The following is a 19,158-nucleotide window of genomic DNA, read 5'->3' on the forward strand; positions in this document are numbered from 1 at the left end:
GGGATGCTGGGAGGCAGAGGTGGGCAGTGCTCCTGGGTTATCTCCCTGCCTCCCTTGGGGGCATGAGCCACTGTCTCATGTGTGTTGCCTCAGTTTCCTTTTTTAGATCTAGGGCCCTCGTTCTGTTGCCCAGACTGGAATGCAGTGGTACAATCAGCTCACTGCAGCCTCCACCTCCTGGGCTCAAGTGATCCTCCTGCCTCAGTCTTCCCAGTAGCTGGGGCTACAGGCTTGTGCCACCCCACCTGGCTAAGTTGTTTTTTTTTTTCAAATTTTTATACAGACAGGGGTCTCAGTAGTTGCCCAGGCTGATCTCGAACTCCAGGGTTCAACTGATCCTCCCACCTCAATCTCCTGAAGTGCTGGAATTATAGGCGTGAGCCACTATACCTGGCCCTCAGTTTCCTCCTCTGCTAAACAGTGTGTTGTAGAGGTTTAGATCACCGCGTGTTGTAGAGGTTTAGATCACCGCGTGTTGTAGAGGTTTAGATCACCGCGTGTTGTAGAGGTTTAGATCACCGGGTGTTGTTGAGGTTTAGATCACTGCGTGTTGTAGAGGTTTAGATCACAGTGTGTTGTAGAGGTTTAGATCACAGTGTGTTGTAGAGGTTTAGATCACCGCGTGTTGTAGAGGTTTGGATCACAGTGTGTTGTAGAGGTTTAGATCACCGTGTGTTGTAGAGGTTTAGATCACCGGGTGTTGTAGAGGTTTAGATCACCGGGTGTTGTAGAGGTTTAGGTCACTGCGTGTTGTAGAGGTTTAGATCACCGGGTGTTGTAGAGGTTTAGATCACCGGGTGTTGTAGAGGTTTAGATCACCGCGTGTTGTAGAGGTTTAGATCACCGGGTGTTGTAGAGGTTTAGATCACCGCGTGTTGTAGAGGTTTAGATCACCGGGTGTTGTAGAGGTTTAGATCACAGTGTGTTGTAGAGGTTTAGATCACAGTGTGTTGTAGAGGTTTAGATCACCGCGTGTTGTAGAGGTTTGGATCACAGTGTGTTGTAGAGGTTTAGATCACCGTGTGTTGTAGAGGTTTAGATCACCGGGTGTTGTAGAGGTTTAGATCACCGGGTGTTGTAGAGGTTTAGGTCACTGCGTGTTGTAGAGGTTTAGATCACCGGGTGTTGTAGAGGTTTAGATCACCGGGTGTTGTAGAGGTTTAGATCACCGCGTGTTGTAGAGGTTTAGATCACCGGGTGTTGTAGAGGTTTAGATCACCGCGTGTTGTAGAGGTTTAGATCACCGGGTGTTGTAGAGGTTTAGATCACTGCGTGTTGTAGAGGTTTAGATCACAGTGTGTTGTAGAGGTTTAGATCACAGTGTGTTGTAGAGGTTTAGATCACAGTGTGTTGTAGAGGTTTAGATCACAGTGTGTTGTAGAGGTTTAGATCACAGTGTGTTGTAGAGGTTTAGATCACTGCGTGTTGTAGAGGTTTAGATCACTGGGTGTTGTTGAGGTTTAGATCACCGGGTGTTGTTGAGGTTTAGATCACAGTTGTTGTAGAGGTTTGGATCACAGTGTGTTGTAGAGGTTTAGATCACTGGGTGTTGTAGAGGTTTAGAGCAGCGGGTGTTGTAGAGGTTTAGATCACAGTGTGTTGTAGAGGTTTAGATCACCGTGTGTTGTAGAGGTTTAGATCACCGTGTGTTGTAGAGGTTTAGGTCACTGCGTGTTGTAGAGGTTTAGATCACCGTGTGTTGTAGAGGTTTAGGTCACTGCGTGTTGTAGAGGTTTAGATCACCGTGTGTTGTAGAGGTTTGGATCACAGTGTGTTGTAGAGGTTTAGATCACTGCGTGTTGTAGAGGTTTAGGTCACCGGGTGTTGTAGAGGTTTAGATCACCGGGTGTTGTAGAGGTTTAGATCACCGCGTGTTGTAGAGGTTTAGATCACCGGGTGTTGTAGAGGTTTAGATCACCGGGTGTTGTAGAGGTTTAGATCACCGGGTGTTGTAGAGGTTTAGATCACAGTGTGTTGTAGAGGTTTAGATCACCGTGTGTTGTAGAGGTTTAGGTCACTGCGTGTTGTAGAGGTTTAGATCACCGCGTGTTGTAGAGGTTTAGATCACCGGGTGTTGTAGAGGTTTAGATCACCGGGTGTTGTAGAGGTTTAGATCACCGGGTGTTGTAGAGGTTTAGATCACCGCGTGTTGTAGAGGTTTAGATCACCGCGTGTTGTAGAGGTTTAGATCACCGCGTGTTGTAGAGGTTTAGATCACCGCGTGTTGTAGAGGTTTAGATCACCGCGTGTTGTAGAGGTTTAGATCACCGCGTGTTGTAGAGGTTTAGGTCACTGCGTGTTGTAGAGGTTTAGGTCACCGCGTGTTGTAGAGGTTTAGGTCACCGTGTGTTGTAGAGGTTTAGATCACCGTGTGTTGTAGAGGTTTGGATCACAGTGTGTTGTAGAGGTTTAGATCGCCGTGTGTTGTAGAGGTTTAGATCACAGTGTGTTGTAGAGGTTTAGATCACTGCGTGTTGTAGAGGTTTAGGTCACCGGGTGTTGTAGAAGTTTAGATCACAGTGTGTTGTTGAGGTTTAGGTCACCGGGTGTTGTAGAGGTTTAGATCACAGTGTGTTGTTGAGGTTTAGTTTAGATCACAGTGTGTTGTTGAGGTTTAGATATGTGGGGCAGGACATAACAACCATTCTCTGTTCAGAAAGGCGTTTGAAAACCTCTGGAAAGAGGCCGGTGGTGACCTCAGGGTTCTCCCAGCAGAGAGCTAAGGTCAGACCTCAGGAAGAACTTCCCAGCAGAGTGAGGCATTTCTGTCTCCACTGAGACTCAGGAAGCAACAGCTGATGGGCTCCCTGTGCTCTGCAGGGCACCGGCAGAAGCTGGAGGACCAGACCAAGCCGTTCCCTGAACGCTTTGGGGAACTGGAACGGCTGCGCATGCGGGTGACACCGAGCACGCCCAGCCCCCGAGGCTCACTCAGCACCACAAGCCACTTCAGCAGCCAGCCGCAGACCCCAATCCAAGGTACGGCACGGAGGGAGGGCTGCAGCGGGGCGAGGTGGGGGTGGAGGTCCTGGATGTGGTCCAATCTGCCCCAGACCAAAAGCCTGTCTGAGGATCAGTCACTGCACCCCCTTGTTTTGTGGAGGAGCTGCTGGTGCTTATTGGCACCTGCAGACAGTTCCTCTGGGCTTGCTGTGTGTTGGCCGTCATTCATTCACTCAGCAAACACTTACTGACGTTACTGGCACATGCCCGGTGCCTGGCCCCAGGAATCTGCATACTAGGAGTTCACTGCGCCTGGGGAAATGGGGTTAACCCCATAGTGCCCCTATTAAAATTGGGGCATGACTTGTCCAAGGAGCCGTGACAGACTCGCTGCTGCCGTGTACGGTTTCCCCACCCCTGTCCCACAGCCTCCGATTTTTCATCCGAAAGTGGATTGGTGGCGGATGCCTCTGCCCAGGGCTGGGATGGCATTCAAACGACATTACTGCACTCACACAAACTTTGCACACTGTTAAGTGACATTCCAACCTAGAGAGGCACATAGCATTCCTGGGAAAGGTCTCCCGCCCTGCCCAGCGCTTCCTCCCAAACAGGAGGAGCTGAGGTGGAAGGGAAGACACAGCCGGGGTCTCCATCTCCACTGCCTAGACGGGTACAGCAAGCACAGCTGCAGCCACTCCTCAGGCGGGTCTGCTGGAGTTACCGAGGTGCCTGGAGCGTATAGTAGGCACTCGTTAAATGGCTGCTGGCTGCATCTCTCCTCTGTTCTCTCAGTCAGTGAGCTGGGGACACGGGAGGCTGCGTGCACAACCGGCCCTCGGGCTAGGTGGGGTGCCAAGGGTGCTTGGTAGCCTGGTGGACGGAGGCAGGCGGCTGGCTGCCATCACTGGCTGTGCCCATTCTTTCTCAGTTCCCCCGGGCCTGGTTAGCACCCCGTGGCAGATGAATGAATTGAGAAGCCTAAGAGGTTCAGAGCCACCCTCGGGTCACACAGCCCATCTGTGACCAGGTCCAGAGTCTCCACAGTACCTGTTCCCAAAAACTTTCTGTACCTCTGAGGGGACAGACAAGGGGGCCTGGAAAAGGGCTGCCAACCGGTCTGCCTGCCCCACCCCCTTCTCCAGTGCCACACTGAGGTGGGGGCCAACTGGGTCCCTCTACTGACATTGTTCCAGGCATAGTGCAGCAGCCGGGGGCTTGATGCAGGCCCTTAGTGTGAAGAGAGGACCCCTCCCCTTCTGGCCTGAGCTCAGGACTTCCGGCCTTGGTCCAGCTGAGACACCAAGGTGGGCAGAAGCCCCAGGCCCAGCCTCTCTGAGCCCAGGAACTAGTGCATTTGAGACTCTCAGCTCTTGAGCCCATGAGTTGGAGGTCTGTTCTTAAGAGGCATCGGAAGGAGCCCTGTACACTGTGCTCACGCCCACCCCTGCCCCATAGCTGCCCCTGCTCCTGCTGCCCACAGGCCAGCATCTGTCGAGGTGTGGTAGCCTGAGAGCCAACCTTTCCCCGCCATGGACAGAGCCAGACCAGGGGATCAGGGCCCAGCGGGGGAGCCAGAATCCAGGAGGTGGGGTGAACAGTGGCTTCCTGTCCACCAGCCCCCATGGAAGGAGAGCCCACATCTGCCCATCCACCGCTGGGTGGGCACAGCTTGGGAATCAGTGCCTGGCGCCACAGCAGGCACAGCTGCTGCTTCCACCCTGGGTTGGGAGGAAAGGAGCCCCAGCCTGTGTGGGGCAGTGGCTGACTTCTGCTGCTCTGCCTGCTTCTTCCTGAGGCCTGGCCCCGTCCCTTGCTAGCCCCCCACAGCACTGGGCCACAGGCAGCCAGACCTCTCCGTCCTCAGGCCTATCCCCTTTGGGTGAGAGAAAGGGCCTTGGATGACCAGGACAGGCAGGAGCATGAACTCTGCAGTCAGCTGGACCAGGCTAGGAATTCAGGTTCTGCCAGGCATTGGCTGTGTGATCTCAGACAAGACACTTAAACTCAGCCTCAGTTTTCTCATCTGTGAAGTGGGGAGAAGGAGGTCCCTAACAAAGAGGGGTTGCTGGCAGACCCAGGCTTGGGAAGACTCTCACAGGCCCCCCTCCCTCTGCCCTCAGACTCCCTCCTGGGGATCCCCCTCGGGACACCCCACTATCACTTCCCTCGGTGCCTGTTAACTGCTTTGACCCCCCAACCTTGGTCACTGGCAAGCAGTGCAGAGACCCCGGCCGCTCCCATACCCCAGCCCCAGCCCCCAGCCGCAGCCGCCCACAATGGGGGCTTCTCACAGCTGAAAGGGCTCATTCAGCCACCACGCAGCAGCCGGGGCAATCTGGAGAAGAAAATAAACATTTCCTTCCACTGTTGGGATTGGCCGCTCGACAGTGCCCCGGGCAGCTCGGGTTTCCTGGGGCTGCGAGGCTGCGGGGTGGGGGTACAGGAGCTCTGAGGAAGCTGCTGGGGGCTTCTGAGGGAGTGCTGAGGGCAGGTACTTCCCCCACCACCCCGCAGGAGGAGTGGTGCCCCTCAGGAAAGAGGCTGGAGGGGACGGTGGCAGGTCCAGGGAGGCCCAGCCCAGCGCCCTGCAGCCCGCATGAGCTCTGAGGGGCACAGTCCTGCTGTTGCATCCTGGGGTCTCCGTTTGTTTCCTTCGTCTTGAGAATGGGGTTCCCATCAGGCGGCCAGCACCCACTTCCACCCCGCCCATCTTAGCTGTGCTGACGTGCCCGGCACCTGCAACGGGACCTCTCCCACCGAGGGGCTCCCCAGATGAAAACTGGCAGCCAGGCGCCTCGGAGGCTCTCGGCCTCCAGGGGCAGGGACCTACTAGGGAGCATCCCAGATATCCCAGAAGGCCCCCGCCACCCAGACTGCTGTCCCCACATCTTCTTACCTTAAGCCAGGAGCCTCGCTCCGTTCCGATCCACGCCCAGGGCCGGAGTCCGCTGCTGAGGGAAACATAACGCCAGCTGACTTGGGAAAACCCCAAAGCCCCGAGAAGTTCCAAGTCCCAGCCTAAGTCACACAGCACCTCAGGCTTACAACTCTCCGTCCTCAGCCAAGCCTCAGCATGGCAGGCAGAGCCCCCCCCCCAGCACCGGCCCTTATCCTTTGGTGGGTGACACAGAGGGGTTGCTGGCTGGACAGACTGCGCCTCTGGACCACTGCTAGGGGCTCATCCACCTCCCCCCGCCGCCAGAGTACAAGGGAGGCCCCACACCAGGGCCTCCACTTGGCAGGGCCCTGAATAAGCCAGTTCTCCTGGGTACCCAGAGTAACAAGCACCGCAGCCACAGTGGCCTTGCAAAGCCTCATGGACCACTACTCTGTGCCCAGTGCCATTCTAAGTACTTGATGTGTATTAACTGAATCCCGATGAACTGTTATCGTCTCGTGTTTTGTATGGGGTAACTGATGCACAGAGAGGTTAAGTGGCTTGCCCAAGGACACAAAGCTAGTAAGTGTCCAAACCAGGATAACTGTCTGGCTCCAGAAGCCACACAGTAAGCTTTGATCCTGTGCTGCCTCCAAGACGGACAGCTCCCACTCATGCATGTGCTGGGGATCAGGACCAGAGACCCTAAGATTGTGTGCCGGGTCCATGTGCTGTGTGACCCTTAGGCAAGTGCCTCACCCTGTCTGGGCCACAGTTTTCCCACCAAGGGTGTTAGACTCAATCCCCGAGCCCTTTTGAATGCTGAGGTTTGGGGGGTCTGTGATGACAAAAGTGGGGGACAGAGGATGGAACACCCTTGCCTTGGAGCCCATTGAGAAGCCACATTCCCGGGGGAGCAGGGGCAGGGTCTGGGCTGGACACTGTGACCAGGTCGGGGTCTGGGTCCCCAAGTTTGTCTGACTGCTGTCTCACTTTGTTGCCGAGGCAGGTGAGGGTGGCATCCAGTCACTGTGTGGCCACGAGTCAGCTCCAGAAACACAGGCCCAGGGTGAGGTGGAGGCCAGAGCTGCTCTGACCTCAGTGCCCACAACCCAGGTGTGAGCGCACAGAACCTCCGTGTGCTGCACCTGGGCAGGAGAGGCACGTGTGTCCCCAGCAGAGGCCTCGTGATGAGAACCAGTCCTTTCTCTGCCACAGAGACTCAGTCTTGCTCTCTCTGCCTCCATTTTCTTGTCTTCAAAAGCGGGTTCCAACTCCCAGTCTCACACGGTCATCGGAGCCCTTTACACATCCACAGCCTTGCCAGCTGTTAACACGGGCCGGTGGGGAGAGGAACTTGCCTGGGCAGGGCTGCTGGGAGGCCTGAGCTGACCCTGCCCTCAGCCCCACTGCCTCGTCCTAGGCCTGTCCTCTGCGAGGCTGGGCAGGAGGATTGAAAGAGAAGACAAGACCCCACCGGTCTTCTGTTGCTGCCGCCGGTGGGGGTGCTCCCGTGGCCCCTCTTGGCCCAGGGCACGCTTCCACCAGCTCCCCGGCAGGTCTGTGTTCGGAGTCCTGGCAGGGGAGTCCCTGGGCAGCCTAGGGCAGGAAGAGGAGAGTCAGGTCTAGAACTAGGGGTCCCCCAGATGGGCCTTGGGAACCAGAGCCCAAGGGCATTCTTCAGGAAGGCCTCCTGGGGTTGTCTCGAGCTGCAGCTGACCTCTTCCTCGCTGTCCTCCAGGCACCTCGGAACTGAACCCATTCTCTGACCCCCGCCAGTTTGACCGCTCCTTCCCGACGCTGCCAACCCTCACGGAGAGCCGCTTCCCAGACCCCAGGATGCACTACCCCGGGGCCATGTCAGCTGCCTTCCCCTACAGCGCCACGCCCTCGGGCACGAGCATCAGCAGCCTCAGCGTGGCGGGCATGCCGGCCACCAGCCGCTTCCACCATACCTACCTCCCGCCACCCTACCCGGGGGCCCCGCAGAACCAGAGCGGGCCCTTCCAGACCAACCCGTCTCCCTACCACCTCTACTATGGGACGTCCTCTGGCTCCTATCAGTTCTCCATGGTGGCCGGCAGCAGCAGTGGGGGCGACCGCTCACCCACCCGCATGCTGGCCTCTTGCACCAGCAGCGCTGCCTCTGTCGCCGCCGGCAACCTCATGAACCCCAGCCTGGGCGGCCAGAGCGATGGCGTGGAGGCCGACGGCAGCCACAGCAACTCACCCACGGCCCTGAGCACGCCGGGCCGCATGGATGAGGCCGTGTGGCGGCCCTACTGACCGCCCCGGTGGACTCCTCCCGCTGGAGGCGGGGACCCTTACAACCTTCAAGACCCATGATGGGCTGGCTCCGGCTCCGAGGCTCCGGGCAGGAATGGGACCTGCGCTCCAGGGTGGTCTTGGTCCCAGGGTGGTCCCAGCTGGTGGGTGGCTCTGGCTGCATCTGTCCAGCCACATCCGTGTACAGAGGTGTAGGGAACCACCCCCACCCCCGCCCAGGACACCACCTCGCCCAGATCCTGGCTGTCTCATCCCACACTTCTGTGGGGAATCAGCCTCCTGCCAGCTCCCCAGAAGAACCTCACTGTCTCCAGCTATGCCCAGTGCCCCATGGGGCCCGTGTCTCCTGGGACAGAGGCCGTCTCTCTTCCAGAGAGAGGCAGCATTGGCCCACAGGATAAGCCTCAGGCCCTGGGAAACCTCCCCACCCCGCACCTTCGTCGGAGCCCCTACACCCCTGGGTCCAGTCCTCTCTGCATTTACACAGATTTGAGTCAGAACTGGAAAGTGTCCCCCGCCCGCGCCGCCCTCGAGCAGGGTTCCCCTCGTACAGACGGGGCAGGACCCAGCACGCTGCTGGCAGAGATGATTTGAGAACACATCCAAGCCAGTCCCCCCAGCCCAGCTTCCCTCCATTCCTAACTGTTGGCTTTCCCCCAGCCGCATGGGTCCCAGGCCCCAGAGAAGATGAGTCTATGGCATCAGGTCCCTAAACCCAGGAAAGCACCTACAGACCGACTCCTCCATGCACTTTACCAGCCCAATGCATCCACCCTTTGTTCTCTTGCCGGGGCTGGGTGGGTAGGAGGTCCCCTCTCCCCTAGGTGGTCTCATAATCTCCATTTGTGGAGAAAACGGGGGGCCAGATAGGTCCTAGCAGAAGGCATTGAGGTGAGGGGTCACTTTGGGTCAGACGTCAATGTCCCTGTCCCACCTAGGTCCAGCCAAGCTGCGCCTCATCCCCCAAGCCTCCTGGGAGGATCCAGCCAAATCTTGCAACTCCTGACACACACCTGTCTGTCTTTAACCTGTTTTGTGCTCTGAAAGCAAACAGTCCTGAGCAAAAAACAGTTTTTAAAACTGATTTTAGAAAAAGAAGCTTAATCTAACATTTTCAAACACAAGTTCTCCTACAGGTATAGCTCCGTGATTATGAGCACCACCCTTGCCCCCTCTCCGCCCCCCACGGAACCCCAGCTACCTCCTGAGGGTGTGGGGTTATCAGGGTCTCAATACTTTCTCAAGGGGCTACACTCCCCACCAGGCAGCGTCCCACCAGCCTGCACCACAGGCATCCCTGGAAGGACAACGGAAATGCTGATGAGACGCTGGGCGCTCTCCTCTGTGGCTCTAGGACATCTGTCCGGGAGGCTGTGCGGGGGTGGGCAGGATGTGAGAGGTGGGGAGCACTGGCTGTGCGTGGCAGAACAGAAGCACCGTAAAGGGCTCTCCAGCCACAGCTCAGCTGCACTGCGTTCCGAGGTGAAGTCTTGACCCTGAATTTTGCAAAACGGGAAGGTGGGCGCTTGCCCAAGGGCCAGGCCACGTGGATTCTCACATCAGAGTTCTCTGGCCCTAGAAAGGCTTAGAAAAGGTGTAAGGGAACTCAAAGACTAGCAGCATGTGGTATTTTAACTTTCTGCCTCGGCCTCTGTGGACGCGGAAATCTGCCCTGCAGAATGCTCTTTAGCGGTCGTCTCTGTGAGAGCACTGTCCCCACCCAACTTGTCACAACGGCCAGAACCATACACCAGAGACACCGACAGGTCAGGCAGTCCTTCTGGTGATCCTATTCCATTCCCTCCTGCTGCGGTTTCCTCTTGGCCTGTCCTCACTGGAAAAACAGTCTCCATCTCTTCAATACAGCTGCTGACTCCCTGCACCCAAGGGGCCTTTCCATACCTTCTCAGGAAGCAGCGATGAATCCATTGTCCTTGTGGTTTCTTCCCTCCTATTTTCTGGTTGTAGCTGGTCCCAGGTCATCGTGGGAGGCACCTTTGGGTTCCCAGTGCCCAGCACTTTGTAGTCTCATCCCAGATTACTACCCCTTCCTGATCCCCAAGCCCCGGAGAGGCAGGGATAGGAAATAAATTGCTCTTCCTACCCCATCCCCCATCCCCTGACAAAAAGTGATGGCAGCCGTACTGAGTCTGTAAGGCGCAAAGTGGGTACAGACAGCCTGGGCTGGTAAAAGTAGGTCCTTATTTACAAGGCTGCTTTAAAGTTGTACTAGGCAAACACACTGATATAGGAAGCAGGAGGAAAGGAAGATGTTTTGATACAATGTTACTGTGAGTCTGTCAGTAGTGGGTACCAATCTTTTGTGACACATTGTCATGCTGAGGTATGACACCTGCTGCACTCATATCCCATGTAAAACCATCCCAGAGCTGGCGAGAGGATGGAGCAGGGTGGAAACTGCTTTGCACTATCATTTGCTTGGTGTTTGTTTTTAATGCACAACTTGCTTGTACAGTAAACTGTCTTCTGTACTATTTAACTGTAAAATGGAATTTTGACTGATTTGTTACAATGATATAACTCTGAGATGTGTGGAAGGAGTCCAGTGCCAGGCTTCTAGGGCTATGCGTGGAGGTGGGGTGGGGCTGGGGAGAGGATAGAGACCTCCTGCTGTCGCCCAGGAGGAACAGGAACAGAAACACCCAGCGCCTTCATCTCCTTGCTTCCAGCTTCTTCAGGAATGGCCACAGAGACCACCCTGGCTGCAGGACAGCCGGTGAGGCCTGCTCCTGTATGACTGGAACCCCAGGAGAGCATCAAATAGGTCTTCCAAGTGCCACCAATCATGAGCGGGCTGTGATTCTCTTCCCAGCCATGTTGGGAGGAATTCCTGCCTGTTCCCCAGATTCAGATTTGGGGAGGGGGCAGAGGCAGAGGGAGAGTCCAGCTGCCTTGGTGAGAGCCCCCCTCTGAGGCTCGTGTTTCAAGATCTGTGGCAAGCTAGCAACAGTGGGGATTGGGAGCAAGCAGCCATTTCAGTGCCCCCCTTTTGCAGATGAGACAACTGAGGTACATCAGGGTCTGTGTCTCCCTGGGGTGGTCCATGGCTGAACTGGGACCACAGCCCAACAATGGTAGCATGGGTGTGATGGTGTGGTGGCCTGACTTGACAGTCCCCCTCCCACCTTGCCAGCAAGGAGGCCTGGTCCACTTGAGATTTGTACCAGCACACAGCCCGGAGCGTGGCTGGTTGGGATTTGTGAAGGGAAATGTTCATGAAACAGACCTTATTTTTGAGTGATGCCCACTGACTTCAGAAATCACTCCCAAAGCTTTGCCCTGTTCAGTTTGGTTGGTCTGCTTGAAACTCAGCACCCAACAAGAAGCTTCCATTTCCCTAGCCCGGCATCCTCTTTTACCCAAGAGACAGCAGGTCCATCTCTGGACAGGACCTCGGCAGCAGCTGTAGAACTTCTCTGTGGGTCTGCTCTGGGCAGCCTCTGCCAGGGTTGGTCCTGAAACGGCATCTACATGGCCAAGACCGTTTCTATTTATGTTTATTTGGGGTCACTTTGTAGGGGATGGTAGCCACCCCTCACCAGGCACACTTTGGTGCCACAGCAGATGGGAGAAGAGCTGTGACCTCCAGAGTCCCTGACTCAAATCTCCATCACCTGCACCCTAGCAGGCACGAACCAGCACACCCAGCTTGCCAAGGGGAAACTCAAGGTCCAGAGAAGTCTCAGGCCTGCCTGAGGTCCCAGGGCTGCGGGAGGAAGCGCTGCAGTAGCCACGGCGGCCTGCAGGTGGCGGCAGGGGGCGGCATCGCTGGGCAGCAGGTGGACAGAGTGACCATCATCCCTTTTGGACAGGGGTGAGGAGAGGCTGCGTCAGCTACAGCAAGAATTGAGGTTAGGTATTAAGAAGAACTTCCCAACCTCAGGTGATGCATTCCCGAAGGGCCTGCGAAAGGTCTTGATGTGGGGAAGGTTTTCTCTTCCTGAGCTGCGTGGTGGTGGGAGGTGCCTGTCCCGCTCTGAGTCTCCCTTTTTGGCCATACACTAAATGAGCACCGGCTGTATGCCAGGTGTGGAGTAGGATCCCACGCCCCATGATCGTCTGCTTTGGGACAGGGGTGTACCTGGCTTGAAGGAAGGGTTGACTTTCATAGTCCTACAACCCTGGCCTCCTGGACCCTGGGCCCAGTCCCACGTGTCCCCTGAGCCACCAGCAGGAGCTTAGGTCATGCAGCAGCCAGTCCAGGCTGAGGAAGCCGTTTGGTTCCACAGTCCGAGAGCCCTGGACTCCAGAATTCCGCTTTGGAGGCTCTAGGAGTCCTGTCGATTTGGGCTGGACTTTGAGTCCCTCCAGTTTCTCCAGCCCCCACAGCTTGAAGGACCCAGTGATGGACCCAGAGAGCCGGCTGGGTGTCCTGGGAGCTCCCAGAAGTGGCCTCCTGTGGGGTGAAGTGGCCCAGATGGACCCTCCTTGCCGGCCCCTAGGAGCAGCCCTGCCACTGTCGGGCTGTGGCCATAGGGATGCATCTGGCTTTTATGCTGAGAAGTGGGTGTCCCAGCAGTGAGACCATAGGCCAGAGATGACACGTTCCCATGTGAGGGCCTGGTGAGGGCTTGAGGAGATAGTGTGGGGCGGGGCCAGTGCTGTTTGTTGGGGAGGGCAGGGCTGGCTGCAGACCCAGCCCTGCCTCCCTCCTCAGCCCCGGCCCCTCCCTTGCCCCAGACTGCACCCCCCATAAACGCGGACCCCCAGCATGGCCCAGAGGGCAGCTCTTAGCTGCCCCAAACACCCCAGCCTGACCACGTGAGTAGAGAATACGCCTCAGTGGGTCAGTTCATTTTGGGGTCGTAAATGAAATGAGCTGTCAAATGGGATGGGGGCAGGAGGGAGGCCAGAGTGAAAGAATGAACTGTTCCTGGCAGAAATCCAGAATGCTCCTGATTCCTCCCCATGAGGGCTCCGGAGCTGGGAGGGGTGAGGGGCCGCATCGCCCCGACATCCGCAGCCACACCTGTGTGGTCCAGCGGCTGGGGAAGCCTGGGAAGCCGGATCCCGCGCTTCCTATTTTTAGTTTTACAGCTAAGAGTGCGCTGTTTGTTTTATATATTTATATTCACCCACAGAAAGGGCCTGCCCTGGGCCCAGCCCGGAGGACGTATCATGGGAAGGGAGTGCGGCAGCCCTGGAGCCGGCCTGGACCACCCTCCTTTGTGCCCACCCTGACGGCTGGCAGCAATGTGGGCTCTCTGGTGTCCAAACACAGCATTTGGGCCACACCACCCCACGCAGCTCTTTGGGCTGGGTGTCTTCGAGGCCTTGGCCAGAATTCATTCACTCATTCACCAAACACAGAGCCCCACCCCACCCCCAGGTGCCAGACACCAAGAACAAGGTGAACAAGTCACAGCCATGGCCCCGGGGATCTCACAGGGCAGACAGACAGGAAAGCAGGTTGTGCCAGCCCAGTGCGGATCAGGGCAAACCAGGCAAGCTCCTCAGAGAAAACGTGTCTCCCCCGAGATCAGATGGAAAGATGAGTAGGAATGGACCAAGCAGAGAAGTGGTAGGAGGGAATGCCATGTGCAAAGGCCTGGAGAAGCAGGTGTCACTGAGCTGGGAGGATGGTGGGACAGGTGTAGCAATGGTGATGGGAGACGGGAGAGGATCCATGCCAGGGGTCAGTGGCACGGGGGAGCCAAGCGGAGATGTATGTGTAGGAGGGGAGCACCACGACGGTGCAGACTGGGGATGAGGGTGCAGAGACCTGTTCACAGGCTACTAAAATAGTCCGGGCAAAGGAGGGTGAAGCCTGTGCAGAAAGACAGAAGTAGGAGCTAAGAGGTGTCTTAGACATCATTAGCACTGAAGTCACAGGAAGGGCGCCATGCCCCAAACCTCAGGTTTGAATGTCTCTCAGTCCCTCATGGTTAGTGGCATTTCATGTGCCACTGGGGGCAAGGTGTTAACAATAGCCTTTGTTATCACCCAGTTGGCCCTTGCCCCCTCCCTCCCCGCCACTTCACAAGTGTTCAGTGAAGCCTTATGTCCTGCCTCGGTTTCCTTATAGAACCGTGTGACCACACTGGAGGTCACATGCAGCCTCTCAGACTTGTGGGTCCAGGATGCTCAGAGTCCAGCCGAGCTACCCCACTCTCCTTCATGGTCTGAAAATGTAAAGGTTATGAGACTCTGCATCTGCGGTTCCTGAGTTCTATATATTACATTTTAAATAATATTTTTAGTTTTTATTTTTAGACAGGGTCTCACTCTGTCACCTAGACTGGAGTGCAGTGCAGCCTCCAACTCCAGGGCTCAAGTGATCCTCCTGCCTCAGCCTCTCAAGGAGCTAGAACTACAGGTGTGCACCACCAGGCCTGGCTAATTTTTTATTTAGAGGCAAGGCCTTGTTATGTTGCCCAGGCTGGCCTCAAACTCTTGGCCTCAAGCAAATCTTCCGCCTTGGCCTCCCAAAGTGTTGGGATTACAGGGATGAGCCACTGTGCCAAGACTAAATGACATTTTTAAATGACACAAACTAATATATAATCTTGAGAGGGAAAGTAGACAGTTCTGATGACCAAAAAACACACCAGAAAAATGACTGATAATCCCCCCTCCAAAGATACCCACTGTTAATATTTTTAGGCTTTTCTCCCCCATTCAGATATTTATTTCCTATAAATATGCAAATACTTTTTAGAAATAACATTTTTCTAGCCAGACACACACTGCGTATACAGATTATCAATTAATATAGTTAAAAATAGAGATAAAAGTAATCTAGAATGAAATCAATGCAAAGATGAGATTATGGCTGTTTTCTGTTTTCTTCTTTATAGTTTTCTAAAATTAGCACACTTGCTCAGGGTATAGCATATTAAACTTCTAGACTGGTAAATGTCCAAGCAGAGGAGTTCAAGATCATGCAAGGACTACCTCATCTGTCATTGGCTGAAACACTACCTCTTCCAGGTAGCCTTCCCTGATACCCTCATACTAGGTTTGATGCCTTCTCTTTTTCTCTGGAATAATAATAATAATAGTTAACACTTACTCTATGCCAGGCACTATTCTAAATATTTTGCGATTTTTTTAACCCAGCCCATTGAGGTATGTATTATCATTCTCCCCATCTTACAGATGAAAAAACTAAGAAACAGTTCGGGTGCAGTAGCTCATACCTGTAATCCCAGCACTTTGGGAGGTGGAGGCAGGAGGATCACCTGAGGTCAGGAGTTTGAGACCAGCCTGGCCAAAGCAGTGAAGCCCCATCTCTACTAAAAATACAAAAATTAGCCAGGTGTGGTGGCATATGCCAGTAATCCCAGCTACTCAAGAGGCTGAGGCAGGAGAATCACTTGAATCCAGGAGGCAGAGTTTGCAGTGAGTTGAGGTTGTGCCACTGCACTCCAGCCTGGACCACAGAGTGAGATTCCATCTGAAAACAAAACCAAGCAAAACAAAACAAAACTGAGAAACAAGGACAGAATTCCACCTGATCCTGACAAAGGCAGAGCAGTCGCTGAAAATGTTGAGTTTAAGTCTCCTACCAACTAAAAGTATTGGGGGCTCAAAGTAAGAATCAAGTTGACTTTAAGGGAAAAAAAAAATGTGACATTGCTACACATACTTGCTTACAAAGATTGATCAAGGGGGAGGAAAAAAAAGAAAAAGAAATGAGAAAATGTCTTTTTTTAAAAAACAGAGGCCCTTTCTCTGCATCTGAGAGGGATGCCTCTACCTTTCTGAGTTGTGATTCTAAGATTTCACAAAGCATGAAATCAAAAAACAGAAGTCACTGTGACTGTCTCTGAATCTGTCTGGGAACCCCCAGTCCATCTTTCCCCACCCAAGTGGGGGTCCCTTCATGAACGAGGCCTCCCTGGAGCTAGGTCCGAGCCTCTTCATGGCAGGTTCATCCCCCTATCCAAATATGCACACAGTGGGAGTATCTGCCCAGGCGGCAGTCTTGCCCTGCCACAAACAGGTTCTATTTCTTTTTCCATGAAAACAACTCCGTCCTAAATCACTGACGCCTGAAATGAGAAAAATACAAGGCCTATATTATCATAAAACTATTTTAACACAGTGGGGCCCCTTCGGTGGTGGGAGGGATGGCCAAAAACTCTGCAGCCCCTTCCAGTTGTAGCCCCTGGAAATGCTCAGATGGATGAGAAATTTGGTTTTCATTAGCGGCAAATGTGAGGAGTCTGTCGCTCTGAATGGACCTTTGATTCTGGCTGGTGGTGGACTCTTTCCAGGGCCTGGTGAGTTTTGTTTTGTTTTGTTTTCATATAAAATGGGCCAGGCCCTTCCAGCTTATATCTCCCTGTACTACACAAGAATTGGGCAATGCCTCAACCTCTTGACTTCTAAAGTCAACAGCTGGGGCCGGCAGGAGAGGCACCCGGGACCATTCGCCTTTATTGACTCTGAGGTTTTATTAAAAATGTTATGTTTCCTTGAGGCCAGTGCCAGACCCAACAAGCAGACTGGCCAGTGAGAGGCTGGCAGAGGCCAGGGGGTTCGCACCGCCTGGAAGACAGCCCACCTTGACCTGCCTTCTCCCACCCCAGTGATCCCCCAGAAATAGCCTCTGCCTTGGAATCTCCACAGAAAACCCTATTTCTTCCCCTCTATCTACTTCAAGCGAAAGAACATTATTCTGCTCTTTTATTCATTCAACACACATTGGTTAGGCATCCACTACAGTGGTGGGTGCTTGGGATGCAGATGCGAACAAGTCACACAATGTACTTATTCCCCTGGAGCCTACACCCTAATAGGGGAGAAAGGCCACAGCGAATAAATAGATCACATGGCTGCAGACAGTAATAGTGATGTTACAAAAAAAAAAAAAAAAAAAAAAGGATAATGTTATGGAGGAAGACTGGGAGTTGGAAGTCATTGTTAGATAAGGTGGTCAGGGAAGGTCTCTCAGAGGAGCTGACTGCGGACTACCATAAACATAGCCAGGCATAGTCCAGTTTCACCCACTGTGCCAGATGTGACATCTTGACTACAGCAGATCAACACTGTCTCTGGAATTTGGAATGCAGCTACCAATTTGGTAAATCCTTTCTTCCTGATATCCAACAGCAGAGAGGCACTAGAGCAGTTTACATGGTGAGGACAGCAGAGCACCTTCCCGGTCCAGCCTCAGGACTCCCTCACTCCATCCTCCATCATGGTATCATTTAATTGACTCTCTGTTCCACATGGTTGGGGAGGCCTCACAGTCATGGTGGAAGACAAAGGAAGAGTGAAGGTGACTGTTGCTATGTTTTACCAAAGAGACCGCCCCTGCCATAGAGATTTTTGCCCCTGCCCTAGAGATCTGTGGAACTTTTTGAGAGAGATGATTTAGGGCATCTGGTGGGAGAAATTTCTAAGCAGCAAAGTGTTCAAGAGGTGACTTGGGTACTTTTAAAAGCATTCAGTTTTATTCATTCACAAATATATGGTTTGGAATTGGAACTTATGTTTAATGGGGAAGCAGAGCATACAAGTTTGGAAAATTTGCAGCCTGATGATGCAATAGAAAAGAAAAACCCATATTCTGAGGAGAAATTCAAGCCTACTGCAGAAATTTGCATAAGTAATGAGGAGCCAAATGTTAATTGCCGAGACAATGGGGACACTTCTCCAGGGCATGTCAGAGATCTTTGTGGCAGCACCTCCCATCACAGGCCCAGAGGCCTAGGAGGACAAAATGGCTTCATGGGCTGGGGCCCAGAGCCCCCCTGCTGTGTGCAGCCTAGGGACTTGGTGCCCTGTGTCCCAGCTGCTCTAGTCATGTCTAAAAGGGGCAAAGGTACAGCTTGGGCTGTGGCTTCAGAGGGTGGAAGCCCCAAGTCTTGGCAGCTTCCATGTGGTATTGTGCCTGTGGGTGCACGGAAGTCAAGAATTGAGGTTTGGGAACCTCTGCTTAGATTTCAGAGGATGTATAGAAACACCTGGATGTCCAGGCAGAAGTTTGCTGCAGGAGTGAGGCCCTCATGGAGAACCTCTGCTATGGCAGAGCAGAAAGGAAATGTGAGGTTGAAGCCCCCACACAGAGTCCCCACTGGGGTGCTACCTAGTGGAGTTGTGAGAAAGGGCTACTATCCTCCAGACCTCAGAATGGTAGACCCACCAACAGCTTGCACTGTGCACCTGGAAAAGCTATAGATATTCAACATCAGCCTGTGAAAGCAGCTGGGAGGGAGGCTGTACCCCATGAAGCCACAGGGGCAGAGCTGCCCAAGACCATGGGAACCCACCTCCTGCATCAGTGTGACCTTGATGTGAGACATGGAGTCAAAGAAGATCATTTTGGAGCTTTAAGATTTGACTGCCCCACTGGATTTTGAACTTGCATGGGGCCTGTCATCCCTTTGTTTTGGCCAATTTCTCCCATATGGAACAGCTGTATTTACCCAATCCCTGTACTCCCATTTTATCTAGGAAGTAACTAACTTGCTTTTAATTTTACAGGCTCATAGGCAGAAGGGATTTACCTTGTTTCAGATGAGACTTTGGACTCTGAACTTTTGAGTTAATGCTGAAATGAGTTAGGGCTTTGAGGGACTGTTGGAATGGTTTGATTGATTTTGAAATGTGAGGACATGAGATTTGGGAGTGGCTAGGGATGGAATGATATGCTTGGGCTGTATCCTCACCCAAATCTCTTCTTGAATTTTATCTCCCATAATTCCCATATGTTGTGGGAGGGACCCAGTGGGAGATAAGTGAATCATGGGGGGCAGTTTTCCCCATACTGTTCTCGTGGTATTGAATAAATCTCACAAGATTTCATAAGGACTTTCCTCTTTCACTTAGATCTCATTCTCTCTTGCCTATCACCATGTAAGACACTCCTTGCTCTTCCACCATGATTCTGAGGCCTCCCCTACCATGTGGAACTGTGAGTCAATTAAACCTCTTTCCTTTATAAATTACCCAGTCTCAAGTATGTCTTTATTGGCAGCATGAGAATAGACTAATACACCCAAGGACTCTCTTAGGTCAGGTTTCCCTAGAAGCAGATCCAGAGGTGGGGATTTTTGAGGGGAGGGCTTTCAGGGGAA

General features: G+C 53.6%; 1 protein-coding gene across 8 annotated transcripts in view; it reads left to right on the plus strand.

Moving 5' to 3' along the window:
- Window positions 1–10,618, plus strand: part of RUNX3 (RUNX family transcription factor 3) — a 66,926-nt gene extending 56,308 nt beyond the window's left edge. For all 8 annotated transcript variants that reach the window (XM_077968806.1, XM_077968809.1, XM_077968818.1 and 5 more), the window contains 2 exons: window positions 2,821–2,979; window positions 7,566–10,618. In XM_077968806.1, the coding sequence (XP_077824932.1) occupies window positions 2,821–2,979; window positions 7,566–8,110 (704 nt within the window). In that variant the 3' untranslated portion in view covers window positions 8,111–10,618. The remainder of the gene's footprint in view (window positions 1–2,820; window positions 2,980–7,565) is intronic.
- The last annotated feature ends 8,540 nt before the right edge of the window (window positions 10,619–19,158 follow it).

The sequence above is a fragment of the Macaca mulatta genome, chromosome 1, assembly GCF_049350105.2.
Source record: "Macaca mulatta isolate MMU2019108-1 chromosome 1, T2T-MMU8v2.0, whole genome shotgun sequence".
NCBI classification, from domain to species: Eukaryota; Metazoa; Chordata; class Mammalia; order Primates; family Cercopithecidae; genus Macaca; species Macaca mulatta.